The 13,272-nt window shown below is 41.5% G+C and overlaps 6 protein-coding genes across 6 annotated transcripts; 1 reads left to right on the top strand and 5 right to left on the bottom strand.

Annotated features, from left to right (window-relative positions):
• Window positions 1–832: 832 nt before the first annotated feature.
• GCK72_020269 (uncharacterized protein) lies at window positions 833–1,653 on the bottom strand (the record flags this gene model as incomplete). The annotated part of the gene is made up of 2 exons (XM_003116354.2): window positions 833–921; window positions 978–1,653. 2 exons carry the CDS (start codon window positions 1,651–1,653, stop codon window positions 833–835), a joined length of 765 nt encoding a protein of 254 aa, XP_003116402.2.
• Window positions 1,654–2,593: 940 nt separating this feature from the next.
• GCK72_020268 (uncharacterized protein) lies at window positions 2,594–3,133 on the bottom strand (the record flags this gene model as incomplete). Its single annotated transcript, XM_003116379.2, has 2 exons — window positions 2,594–2,829; window positions 3,052–3,133. The coding sequence occupies 2 exons, from the start codon at window positions 3,131–3,133 to the stop codon at window positions 2,594–2,596; spliced, it is 318 nt and encodes a 105-aa protein (XP_003116427.2).
• Window positions 3,134–3,504: 371 nt separating this feature from the next.
• Window positions 3,505–3,807, top strand: GCK72_020267 (uncharacterized protein; the record flags this gene model as incomplete). Its single annotated transcript, XM_003116301.2, has 2 exons — window positions 3,505–3,520; window positions 3,572–3,807. The coding sequence occupies 2 exons, from the start codon at window positions 3,505–3,507 to the stop codon at window positions 3,805–3,807; spliced, it is 252 nt and encodes an 83-aa protein (XP_003116349.2).
• A 1,368-nt stretch (window positions 3,808–5,175) lies between these two features.
• Window positions 5,176–5,538, bottom strand: GCK72_020266 (uncharacterized protein; the record flags this gene model as incomplete). Its single annotated transcript, XM_003116094.2, has 2 exons — window positions 5,176–5,411; window positions 5,463–5,538. The coding sequence occupies 2 exons, from the start codon at window positions 5,536–5,538 to the stop codon at window positions 5,176–5,178; spliced, it is 312 nt and encodes a 103-aa protein (XP_003116142.2).
• An 878-nt stretch (window positions 5,539–6,416) lies between these two features.
• Window positions 6,417–7,044, bottom strand: GCK72_020265 (uncharacterized protein; the record flags this gene model as incomplete). Its single annotated transcript, XM_003116248.2, has 2 exons — window positions 6,417–6,511; window positions 6,591–7,044. The coding sequence occupies 2 exons, from the start codon at window positions 7,042–7,044 to the stop codon at window positions 6,417–6,419; spliced, it is 549 nt and encodes a 182-aa protein (XP_003116296.1).
• A 3,149-nt stretch (window positions 7,045–10,193) lies between these two features.
• Window positions 10,194–11,237, bottom strand: GCK72_020264 (uncharacterized protein; the record flags this gene model as incomplete). The annotated part of the gene is made up of 5 exons (XM_003116610.2): window positions 10,194–10,304; window positions 10,351–10,557; window positions 10,602–10,787; window positions 10,831–11,083; window positions 11,131–11,237. 5 exons carry the CDS (start codon window positions 11,235–11,237, stop codon window positions 10,194–10,196), a joined length of 864 nt encoding a protein of 287 aa, XP_003116658.2.
• Window positions 11,238–13,272: the final 2,035 nt, after the last annotated feature.

Raw genomic sequence — 13,272 nt, 5'->3', positions numbered from 1 at the left:
ACATGTTGGCATCGATTCGTGTCATTTCCTTAATGAAAACAAGTCGATTCAGATAGGCAACGCTGTAAAAAATTCATTTGTAATAATTTTGTTCTTGCTCAAAAGACTGGTCTGAAAAGTTTGAACTTCATATAAATTTCTAGATGACACTCATCGAAACTGCAGTATCAATTACGATCATTATCGATACATCAAAAACCAAAACTTTAACAACAATCTTCCCTAAAAAAACATGATGTTTATTCATGTAACCAGTTCCAAAAATGACCATTACATGTACACATAGTCGTTGTTGTTTTGAATTCATCCCTTCACCTTTCATTTCCTTCGTCTAGAATCTGCTGAAGGTGTTGGAAAATGATGTTGCGCTGAACCCGAAAACTAAACATCCCATCACAAACCAACCAAGTCTGGAAAGCTATGTTCCTGTGTGAGTTTTTTTTTGAATTCCTGTTGGAGCGAATTACAATCTTAACAGTCTGATTTAGCAGATAGTCAGGAGTGTTCCTTTATCTATTTTTGTACTTTTTTGCAGAACCGATCCTCCTAACCCTATCAACCAACCACCAAACCCCAAAAACTCCAATCCACGTGACTCATGCCTTGGCTGCTGCAGAACCTGCCTGAATGCATGTAGTGCTATAAGTATTTGTGGTCTTTAAATTATTTTTTGTACTTTTCTGACTCTCTTATTATTAACATGGGAATTCATTCATTCATCAGACAGACAGAGTGTAATTCAAAAGAGAAAAAAGGAAAAGGAAGGTGTGTGTGTTTGAGAGAAGAGGGGACGGGAAAGGAGCTCGAGATCAGAAAACGGACAGAAGGCGAATCAATAGTAAAGATACTGCTCCTTGAGAGGTTGATTGAAGATCGAATGGAGCCACATGCGCTTGACGAGGTGGTGTTGGACGGCGAGCACTGAAAATTGTTCGAATAAAAAACTTGCTTGAACCCTAAAATCCACGTCAACTTACAAATGATAGTCAAGATACAAGCCATTTCCATTCCGTATCCAGACCAAATTCCTGCTCTGAATGCCTCACGTCTTCTGATGTCATGGATCATGTTGTCGAAGAAGAGACCGGAGATAGTGTGGTTTTGAAGGGCGTGTTCCTTGAGAATCCTGAACTCTCCATAGTCCAGAACTTTGATGACGGTTTCCTTGGATACCTTGTCCAAAAACATTGAATCCACTTTCAACTTGGTATCATCGTCAGTGAAGACTTGGAGGAGTTGATCCTTGGCTTCCTCGTCGAATCGCTTCTCCGCCTCGCTCGGCTCCTTCTCGAACGATTTCCTGATGTAGCTTCCGAGAGACTCGTGAAGCATCTTTGGGGTGTGGGGTGCTGACCCGGACGCCCGCATGCTCGCCATCATGACGGGGAGCACAAAGAAGATGGCGATGTAGAGACAGATGAAGAGTCTCAGGAATCTCTCGGCACACCCGAGAGAGCGTTCGGTGTTGAAGAGGGCACCGAAGAAGAGGATCGCATGGAGAGTCAACGTGGCACAGTTGTTGATTCTCATTATCGGATGACCCTCGCTGATGAAGGCGTAGCTGGTTCCGATGAGCACCAAACTTGAGTAGATCAGAAGGATCGGACGAATGTAGGCACCACGATAGGTGGGCTCTTTTTCAGAGCCACCCATTCTGAAGATATGGAGTTTTGGGTAGGAAGGAAGAAGAAAATCAGAAGAGAAGAAAACCTCTTTTCTCGAAAAAGAGAAATGAGAAAAATAGGAGAAGAAGACGATGATGGGCATGGTTGCTACGGGTAACTACACCCATAATTTGGCGGCGAGTGGGGAGAAGGAGACAACAAAAAAATCATCTTCTCCTCAAGTCGCTGTGAGTCTCGAATGAGAGTTTTATCGACACGGATTGAGCTCCGAGTTGTGAGTTGTGAGTGAGGGCGGAGACACGCAATACTACAATTGAAAGAGGTTCTCGGAAAACATATACATTGAGTAGAGGAGGAGAAGACGAAAATGTAAGAGGGAGATTCTGAAAACCCATAAAGGTATCTGAAATGGGGTATTGACAGTGAGACATATTAAAACCGAGATACATAAAACGACGCTGGACTTTTGAGACTGAAGTACAGAGGGATGCCTAGCCACCTATGAAAGGAATCCGGAGCACTCGAGCTTCTCAAGCTACCGTAACCCAGACTCACCTGAAATCTGATTAGACAATAACAAAATCGGGAACTCCTCTCCTACTCCTTTCTCTTTTATACCAAACGGTATTCCCTCTGAAATTATATAGTGTGTAGACAAGAATAACAGTAATTTAGCTCCTCTCGTAGGAAAAAAACTCGTGAGGAGAGTTTCTAGAATAACAGAAATGATTCATGATAAAAGCTAGATGTGTGGAAAGATGTGAAAACAAGAAATTATCAGAAATGGCACGCATGACTGGACGGGCGTTAATTAGGGATGGAGTCATAAAGATTTTCGGTTTTGGGAGAGATTCGAAAACAAGAAAATGGGAGGTAGCATCTTAGTCAGACTCTTCTTTTTGAGTAACTACAAAATATAACAGAGATAGGTATGAAAAATAGATTTTTATTGATGAAATAAAAAAAAATTAGGCGAGTCCATATTTCTTCAAATAGTTGTTATAAATGGTCTGGTCTTCCGGTGACATAGCCTTCACAAAGTTCTGGACATCAGTTGTGTACTCCGCAAGGAACTTGTCAGTAGCTTCTTTGTTGGATTGAACCAATGGGAAACCGCTGACAAAACGTTTGGTGAATGCGTCTAATCCATCGATACTGGCCTGGGTCATTCCAGCGGCCTTGAGTTCTGCTTTCGATTGCTCTTCTGGAAATAGAAATTGTACTATTGCAAAGTGCAAGTATGTTTTGATATCACGCAGTCTAGAATGTACGTCTGTTGACTGATTTATGAGTGAGAACCGAAATAGTTTGGAGATAAATCAGAAATTTTATGAAAGTAATTTCAAGATAAACTACTTGATGGTTTTTTAGGTCGGAACAGGGACAAATTTTAAAAAGTTTGTCCAAAGTACATAAGAAAACCAACCAGTTGGATAGTTGACTGGAGCTGGAGCTGAAAATGCACAGACGGCGAAGGCGACGAGAAGGATGCTGAGAAGACGGAACATGTTGAAAGAATGAATTCTGATACTTTCTTCTCAAAATCATTTCCTTTTTATAAGGGTCATTTAATTGTTGTGTTGACTCAGCTGGATGAAAACTATGAAATCACAAAAATCGTATTTAGTTTTCATACATAACACTTTCCAGAGGGGACAAGATGACTAGAAAGTTGACTAACACACTACACGGTCAACAAAATACGAAACATGTCTGCGTCTCTTTAGACTGTTCGAACTGTTCTAAAATAGAGATTCAGTAGAAAATCTGTAACTATATAAAGCATTCGAAATATGGAATATCCATCAAAATCTTTTCAAGAAAATGTTCAAGAAACTCTCTTTTCATCGCATGCTGTGCAGTTTTGGCCCATGCCACAATGAATCTTCCAAGTCGTGAGTACCCATAGATCTTTCTCATTCAGTTATTACTTTCCTTATTTTTAGAAGAACAATACGACGCAGAACTCAAAGCAGCTGGAATGTCTCAAAGTGGAGTTGATGGTCTGCATGCATTGGCTCAGAAGTTTGCAACCCAGTACCCGATTGTTCAAGCTAACAAGGAAGCATCAGACAAGTTCATTACGGAGTACACCGTTGAGGCTCAGAATTACGTCAAGGCAATGTCTCCAGAAGACCAAAAGATTTATGCAGAGAGTTTGAAAAAGTACGGACTTATCTAAATGTTTTGGTTTATTGAATTGGATTGATCAATAAATTATCTTTCATACAACTTTTTTTCTCGCGGTGAGATGATGCAAGCTGAAAAATTTATCAGGAAATGATCAAGGAATGACTAAGAATTCAAAACTGTCTAGTGTCTTCCTATCAGTGCTTCTTTCCTGTGTCAACCTTATTGTGAAATATGTTACAACAAGATAGTTGCCTTTCCCTTGGAAATGTCGGCTGCTTGGAATGCCGCTGGTATATAAACATCCTCCGTTTCCCACTTTTTCGCATCGGTCCGGAGTTGATGGGTTATCTGAAATCTTCTTTCTGCCTTCAGGCAACACCCTGGTCTCCTTGTGAAACCAAAACCGTCCATTGAACAAACCCCGCGTTCTTACAAAGAATGCAAACCCTTCCCATCACACCACTTGACCGATCTTTTTGGAAATTTTCACTTGGTCTACGATTTTCAAAAAATCTTATAGATACTCAATCTTGAAGTTTCAATAACGGAGAATTTCCTTTGAAGGTGCTGGGATAACCAGGTGTGTCACGAATCGGTAAATTACATCAATAATTTTTGATCCATATTTTCAGCAATTTCAGTGTTTGAGATTCAGAGTTTTTTTCTACTAAATTTTGAAAAAGTTGAATTTTTCCCGAAAATGTGTCGAATTTTTAACTATACTACAGAATTCAATCAAAAGCTGTCTATAGATCAAAAATTGGATTTTTTAAATAAGAAAATTTTTTAATGCAAAAAAATGGTTAAAAAGTAGATACCTTTTCTTGGAGCCGGGCCGGCCCGGGCCGAAATTCGACAAGTTTGATTTTCAGCATATTTTTCAGAATTTAGGACTTTTCATACTTTCAGAAGTAGGCTATGCTCTCAAGTGTTCGTTTAATACTTATCAGGGTGCTGTATGGCTTTTTTCTAAACTTATATTTTAATGAACATGTTCGATTTATTGGATTTCTAAAAAATCTCAAGTTTCAATGCCTCTTCCCCAATGAACCGTGTTTCTTTTTTTTCCGCTATGTAAACCTAAGGCGGGGAAAAAATCCTCCGAAATGTCGGCTGCTTGCAATGTCGCGGGTATATAAACACCCACAGTTCTTCATTTCTTCGCATCGGTCCGGAGTTGATGGGTTACCATGAAACTTTCCTGCTCGCAGGCAACATTTCGGATTCCCCGTGAAGCCAAATTCGTATATTGGACATTTCTCTGTCTTTACAATTAAATATTCACTAGCATTCTCATTAAGAATGTGAAACCCCTTCCCATTAACACCAACTTGACCGATGTTTTGCAAATTTTAGGTTTTTAAATGATAAATTGTGATTTTGATAAGGAAAGTCAATTGTTTTATTCAAGAAGCTATTAGGCAAGACCATACTTCTTCAGATGAGCATTGTAGATCTTTTGATCTTCTGGAGACATTGCTTTGATAAAATTGTTAGCGTCATTGGTGTATTCCGAAATGAATTTATCAGTAGCTTCCTTGTTCGATTGAACCAATGGGTATCCAGTTGCGAATCTATTAGTCAACGACATCAATCCATCAATACTTCCTTGAGTCATACCGGCAGAAGCGAGCTCAGATTTGAGTTGTTCTTCTGAATATAAATTGACTCGAATACTTCGTTTTGATAGGAAAGATGGCATACCTGTTGGATAGCTCGTGGGAGCTGAGAAAGCAGTAACAGCAAGAATGGCAAGGAAAATGGTAAATTGACGGAACATTTTGGGTTTTGATACTTTGGAAGCATACTTTTATAGTAGAAAATTTTATTGGATTGATGACTCAGGTGCTGAAAACGAAAAACTATGAAATCACAAAAATCGTATTTTCCTTTTTGTGTTCCAATCCACTTTTTCAATGAACCAACTTTCACATTTCTTTCCAGTTTCAATAAATCAATTCTGTCTGTTTCTTTCTCTCACTCTATGTCCCCCCTATTGTGAAATACAACACAACACGCGAATAGCATTCCCCTCGCAAATGTCGGCTGCTTGGAATGCCGCGGGTATATAAACACCCTCCGTTTGCCACTATTTCGCATCGGTCCGGAGTTGATGGGTTATCGAATCTATAAACTGCCTTCGGGCAACACCCCGGTCTCCTTGTGAAACCAAAACCGTCCATTCGGACAAACCCGCGTTCTTACAATGAATGCAAACCCTTCCCATCGATACCAAATTGACCGATCTTTTTGATTTTTTTGTTGTTAGACATGGAAAAAGTTTGCTGAATTTAATGTAAAGGTGTGTATTCCTAGTTTAGTTCTTCGTAGTTTTTGATACGAAAACATTTTTTATGGCGAACCCAAGGAGTTACACTTCAATTTCCATATTTTGCTGACTCGTCAAGAACAACCTGTAGTTTTCTGCACAAAGAATTATAATTACATATAAGAGTGAAACCTTCAGTTCTCCAAAAAAGAGTTTATTGAGTTTTTCGAGATAAAAATAAATATAAGAGAAATGTGACGGGACAAGTAAGTATATGCAACCCCCATATTATATTTCGTAGATTAATGCTTTTGTGGAGATTTCAGGGGAAGTAAAAAATGAGTCATGAAGTATGTACACTGTACAAAAAATGATTGGGATTTGACAGATTATGGGACGATGTACTGGTTTCCTCCTCCAATGTTCTCGGTCGACTTTGCGTATTGCCAGAGACGGTTGACCAAGACGTATTTGAGAATTTCGGCTGAAAAATAGAAAGGGTTAGAGACTATTCATAAGATAGATAATGTCAGCTGAACATTTTTCAAATCAAAAAATCTTACCTCCGATCATCAAGAAAGTTCCGAATTCGAGTGCATAGCCTGAGAGCATTCCACGAACGAACATCTTCTTTTTCTGGTCCTCAGTTCTGATGAGATCATCCTCCAAAGCGATCATTGTGTTGTTCTTATCAGCCAATCCGGAAGCGGTGAAACTGGCGAACATAACTGGCCAGATCATGAACTGAATGACTGCAAGGATTACAGCCAAGAAGACGACTCTCTGCGACCATTTGAGAGCTGGCTCGTTGTTACGGGCGGCACCGAACAGAAGAAGAAGATTGAGGAAGAGGAAAATGATGTCAGCGACACGTTCTCCCCAGTTGCCGGACCAGATGAGAGTAGCAATTCCACGAGCCACTCCGAGGAAGGCGAGAACGCAGACGAGTGGACGAGCTGGGATGCACCAGAGTTTTGGAGTCTCAAGACCGAGGGGTTGACTTTGTTGGTAATCCATTCTGGAAGAATGTCACTTTGAAAGAGGGAAAGGATGAGAAAAAACGGTGTAGAGCTGAAGAGATCGTAAACTTCAAGAAAAGTTCACCGCATCAAGGTACTGAATAGAAAAAAGCCCACCATCAGAACCTGCAAAAGTGAAAAAAGCGAAAGAAAGCAAAGAAGAGAACCCAAATCAAAAAGGAGAGTGAGCAATGTTTATTGGCAAAAAAGAGAAGAGAGATGAGAGAGGACCTAGTTGGCAAAACAACACAATGTGTGACTGAGAAATAGTTCGACGCAGAGATCGAGACATTTGGAAAAATGAGAGAGAATGGGGTAAACAATTCGAATGTTGACCACCACGTCATGCCGAACAGTTGAACAGATTGAGAGAGATAATGATTTTTTAGGTATTGCTGGTTTGTAGGTTATGAGTAATGATTAGCAATAAATTTTGTAGATTCTAAGGAAGAACGGTTCCGAAAAAAGAAGAAAATCTTACAGAAAGTTTTCAAAAGTGATAGAGTCTTCTTGAAAAGCCGCAGGCTGTTTTCAGACAACTGAATTTATATACCGCTCAAAAAGAACAAGACATCAGCTCCAACTTGGAGTGCTGTTACTATGGAAACTCGTTGTTTTCTAGTCTCTATTTCAGAGAAAATGATTAGAAAACAAGCGACCAGAGTGTTCTTTTCAAATCGAAAATAACAAAGTATGATTTCATAGAACGGCGCCAATCTTACTGTTTATATCAGAGAGAAATATGAAACGGAAGTATTGGGAAATTGCACTTGCTCAGGATTTCGAAATGTTCTAGAATCAGGAAAATTTATCTGGAGGACGACGACTAATTCGAAGCCTCATGAAATCATCTTACCCGAAGAAAAAGAGGATTTAAATGAAAATTCAAATATTTTCAAACCGAAAGTGCAAAGAAAAGAGGAGAAGAGGTTTCTCTCCGCACAATCTGCTGCTGCAGAATGAATGTTTTCTGGTCATTTTCATGCGTGGTCGATGAACCTTTCCCCTCTTTTTTCTCACAACAATAACATCTGCTACGGAGCGCATTTGCGTATTTCTTTGGAGGTTAAGTAAATGGTTCAAAGAGTTTCATTGAAAATTGAAGAAATTTATTAGAAAACCAGTGAAATTATTAGAACCGTAAATGAAGAGAATAACCTGTTGAATTGAGAATAATTGACAAGGAAAATATTCTTTTAGACGGTAAACAGACGAGAGAATCTCATCATTTTCTTTGCTGGGTACGATCCACCGCCTCCACCAGCTGGTGCTGCGGCGGCATATCCACCTGCTTCGGTTGCTGGTGCAGCTGGTGCAGCATCTGGAGCAGGAGCTGGTGCTGGTTCTGGGGCTTGCTCAGGCGCTGGAGCTGGCTCTGGAGCGGGTGCAGCTTCTGGGGCAGGTGCTGGCTCGGCTGGTGGAGCTGCTGCATCGGCATAGGCACGGACAACTCTTCTCTTTTTAGCCGGGTAGGATCCTCCTCCTCCTCCTGCTGCCGGAGCAGCAGCGGCATATCCTCCGGCGTCGGCAGCTGGAGCGGCAGGAGCGACGTCTGGAGCTGGTTCAGGGGCGGGCGCTGCCTCTGGAGCTGGAACGGGAGCTGCTTCTACTGGCGGTGCTGGTGGAGCAGCGTTACCTTCTCCACCACTTGCATAATCACAATGAACAGAGAAGATGAGAGCAGATGTAGCCAAAAGAATAAGAAGCTTCATTTCTGAAAAATATATCGTAAAAATAGAAAAGTCCAGAATCAACTCACTTATTTATTCCCTCTGTTTTCAGAGTATAATAAGAAGAAGATGTGATGATTCTTTTCCAACAATTCCGTTCTCTATTATACTAGAAGCCCCCAGTAAAGAATCACCTATATCAGACGGCGGAACTGGTTGACACGAAGGTGTAAAAAGTTGGAAAAACAACATAAATCTAAAATTGAGAAAAAAGAAAGAAGCATAACACAAATAATCGTGCTTTGTGTGAAGAACTGGAAAGTAAAGAGACGGATTTGAATTATGAGTACGGTTGCAGAAAGGCAATGCCGAAAGTAGGTCAGTAGGTTTTATTCACATATGGAAACTCAGAGGATACAAAAAAAGCATTACAATTAAAAATCAGAAGCTTGCCCATAGAATGGTCTTCAAATTGATGTGGAAGTATGGAATGCTCTTGTAATAGGATCTAAGACCTTTGAACATCGCAACAATCATGTCTTTTAGCTTTTCCCCATCGGAGCAATCTTATTTTCAGCCTTCAAGAACTTCTATCAAGTTCATATTCCTAAGTTCCCGGAATTCTTATTGTTTCTCGCAGCTTTTCGTATTTTACACTTTTCTCACTTTCGTTTTCACAACAAAATAACAAAGTAGTAGAAAAAACAGGTTCCACTAGAAGAAGAAGCAGTATAAAACACGGACAGACATCGAGAACAGCATCCAATCATCTACTACTTCTACAATCAGTAAGTTCATTCGGCCTGTGAAATATCTGAAAATCTGATTTTCAGAAATGAAGCTTCTTTTGATCTTGGCTACTTCTGCTCTCATCTTCTCTGTTCATTGTGACTATGCAAGTGGCGGAGGAGGTGGTGGAGGAGCAGGATATCCTGGAGGTGGAGGTGGAGGAGAACCATCAGCACCACCTGCAGAAGTTGCTCCAGCTCCAGAACCAGCGCCAGCTCCTGAACCAGCCCCAGAACCAGCCCCAGTTCCAGCTCCTGACGCAGCTCCAGCTGCACCAGCCGCCGACGCGGGGGGATACGCCGCCGCTGCCCCAGCAGGAGGAGGATCTTACCCAGCCAAGAAGAGAAGAGTCGCAAGAGGATATGCTGATGCCGCATCTCCAGCAGCACCACCAGCCGAACCAGCAACAGCACCTGAGCCAGCCCCAGAACCAGCACCAGCTCCTGCTCCTGATGCCGCTCCAGCTCCTCCAGCCGCCGATGCCGGAGGGTACGCAGCCGCTGCTCCAGGAGGAGGAGGATCTTATCCAGCGAAGAAAATGATGAGATTCTCTCGTCTCGTCGTCTAATTTTATATTTTCACATGATCTTTTTTCACGGTTACTTTTCATCTACGGTTCACTGACCTCAAACTTTATAAAATGTAATAATTCATCAGAAAAATTTTTCATTTCATCATCCATACCATGTCAATTTACATACAATTTTGGGAGTGTTTCGATAAGACTGTCGATGGCAGCTAGCTTTTCAAAACTGCCTTTCACAAACAGTTGAGGAAATGTTTCGCAATCGGATAGGTACTGAAAAAGATAGTTTTCTACGGATTTATTAAAAAATAAAGCTTACTTTCACTATCAAACGAACTTCCGCATCCGTCGAAACATCAAAAATACTGTAATCAATTTGATTCTCATTTAATATTTGCATAGCTTTCAAGGTGCAACTGTCTTCCAGATAGTTCACGAGAAGTACAACAGGTTTCCTGAATATTTTGTAGATTTTCCGTTGGCCACTCAAAATTTTTGAGTTGTCGTGGCGGATCTCGTTTTCTTCCTGAAATAGAAAACCTGATGTTATTATGGGGAGCTAAAACTCACTTCACTCTGAACTTTCTCCTTTTTCAACTGCTCTTGATACTTTTTGGAGTCGTTATTCATTACAGACTTGATCATTTCCTTCGGATGAATCGGAGTTTTTTGGTCAAGATTTTGGAGATTTGGTACATCGAAAGGATTCAGTTTATTAATTAGTTTCTCCAGTTTTTCAATCAAAAAATTGTCTCTCTGAAAGTTTAAAAAATTCAGTTGTGAGATCTAGTTATCTCACCTCAAACTCCCTTATCTCCATCACAACTTGCGTCACAACATAATCGAAATCTTCTATTTTCTGTCTCACCACTTCCATATTTTTCAGTTCTGTATACTCAACTGCAATGGATTTCAACTCTTCGATTCTGTTCTGCACTACCATCACAATTATTTTTAGAGCTTTCACATCATTCTCAATTAAATCAGCCTCGGATTGTTTATAGACACTTTGAAAATGAAGAAATTGGACACGGAGATGGATCATAGCATCTCTGAGATTCCATAAATCACTCACTCAGTCATGCAAAAAGGAACTAACCTCAAAATAGTCAACTTAATTTCCAGATCTTCTTCTTCTTCCGATTCTGTCTCAAACTCACTTGACATCACGTATTCAGATGGATTTTTAGCAAAGTAACTTCCCATTTTGACTGTCAGTTTACTAGTTCGAAAAACGAATGCATTGTCATTTTCATGTTTACTTCTACCCTTTAATCACTGATAACAGAGTCATGCCCCTCTAAAAAGTAAACAAAGTGTCATATGGAAATGAAATGATACTTTATTTTTGAGTTTGAAAAAAATATGAGGTCAGAGAAAACCGTAGAAAAGAAATGAACCAGTTGTTAAGATACAAGATCAATATGAAATGGTGATGATTTAGAGGACGAGGCGCGAGAATCGCATCATCTTCTTTGCTAAGTACGATCCACCGCCTCCACCAGCTGGTGCTGTGGCGGCGTATCCTCCAGCGTCGGCATCTGGAGCTGGTGCTGGTGCTGGTTCTGGGGCGGGTTCAGGAGCTGGCGCTGGCTCAGGGGCTGGAGCTGGAGCAGCTTCTGGAGCGGGTGCAGGCTCTGCTGGTGGGGCTCCTGCATCGGCATAGGCACGAGCGACTCTTCTTTTCTTGGCAGGATAAGATCCTCCAGCTGGAGCAGCGGCTGCGTACCCTCCGGCGTCGGCGGCTGGTGCAGCTGGAGCTGCATCTGGAGCTGGCGCTGGGGCTGGTTCTGGAGCAGGAGCTGGTTCTGGAGCAGGTTCAGGGGCGGGTGCTGGCTCAGGAGCTGGTGCTGGTTCGGCTGGTGGTGCTGCTGGAGATGCGGCATCGGCATAAGCACGGGCAACTCTTCTCTTCTTAGCTGGGTAAGATCCTCCTGCTGGGGCAGCGGCGGCGTATCCTCCAGCGTCGGCGGCTGGGGCGGCGTCTGGAGCAGTTTCTGGGGCTGGTGCAGGCTCAGCTGGTGGAGCTCCTGCATCTGCGTAAGCACGAGCGACTCTTCTCTTTTTGACTGGATAGGATCCACCTCCGGCGGGTGCAGCAGCGGCATATCCTCCGGCATCAGCGGCTGGGGCTGGTGCTGGTTCAGGTGCTGGTTCTGGGGCTGGCTCAGGTGCTGGAGCAGCTTCTACCGGTGGTGCTGGTGGTTCTCCTCCACCTCCACCTCCTGAATATCCTGCTCCTCCACCAGCACCACCACCACTTGCATATTCACAATGGACAGAGAAGATGAGAGCAGATGTAGCCAAGATCAAAAGAAGCTTCATTTCTGAAAATCAGATTTTCAGAAATTTCAAAGGCAGCCGAATGAACTTACTGATTGTAAAAGTAGTAGATGATTGGATGCTGTTCTCGATGTCTGTCCGCCTTTTATACTGCTTCTTCTTCTAATGGAACCTGTTTTTTCTACTATTTTGTTATTTTGTTGTGAAAACGAAAGTGAGAAAAGTGTAAGTAAACGAAAAGCTGCGAAAAACAATAAGAATTCCGGGAACTTAGGAATGTGAACTTGATAGAAGTTCTTGAACACTGAAAATTATTGCTCCGATAGGAAAAAGCTCCAAGAAATTGTTGTGATGTTCAGAGGTCTTAGGACATTTTAGGAGTGCATGCTGTACTTCCAAGTCAATTTGAAGATCTTTCTATTGACGTGGTTCTGAATTGTTTTTTTTGCATCCTCTGAGTTTCCTTGATGTGAATAAAAATCTGCTCTCGGCATTGTCAATATGCAACTGTAGTCATAATTCAAATCCGTCTCTTTACTTTCCAGTTCTTAACACAAAGCACGATTATTTTTGTTATGCTTCTTTATTTTTTCTCAATTTCAGATTTATGTTGTTTTTTCCAACTTTTTACACCTTCGTGTCAACCAGTTCCGCCGTCTGATATAGGTGCTTCTTTACTGGGGGCTTCTAGTATAAAAGAGAAAGGAACTGCTGGAAAAGAATCATCACATCTTCTTCTTATTATACTCTGAAAGCAAAAAGAATAAAGAAGTGAGTTGATTCTGGACTTTTCCATTTTTACGATATATTTTCCAGAAATGAAACTTCTTGTGATCTTGGCTACATCTGCTCTCATCTTCTCTGTCCATTGTGATTATGCAAGTGGTGGAGAAGGTGACGCTGCTCCACCAGCACCACCGGTAGAAGCAGCTCCTGCTTCAGCTACAGAGCCAGCACC

The sequence above is a fragment of the Caenorhabditis remanei genome, chromosome V (assembly GCF_010183535.1).
Source record: "Caenorhabditis remanei strain PX506 chromosome V, whole genome shotgun sequence".
Lineage (NCBI taxonomy): Eukaryota > Metazoa > Nematoda > Chromadorea > Rhabditida > Rhabditidae > Caenorhabditis > Caenorhabditis remanei.
This window is presented reverse-complemented; position numbering and strand designations above follow the sequence as displayed.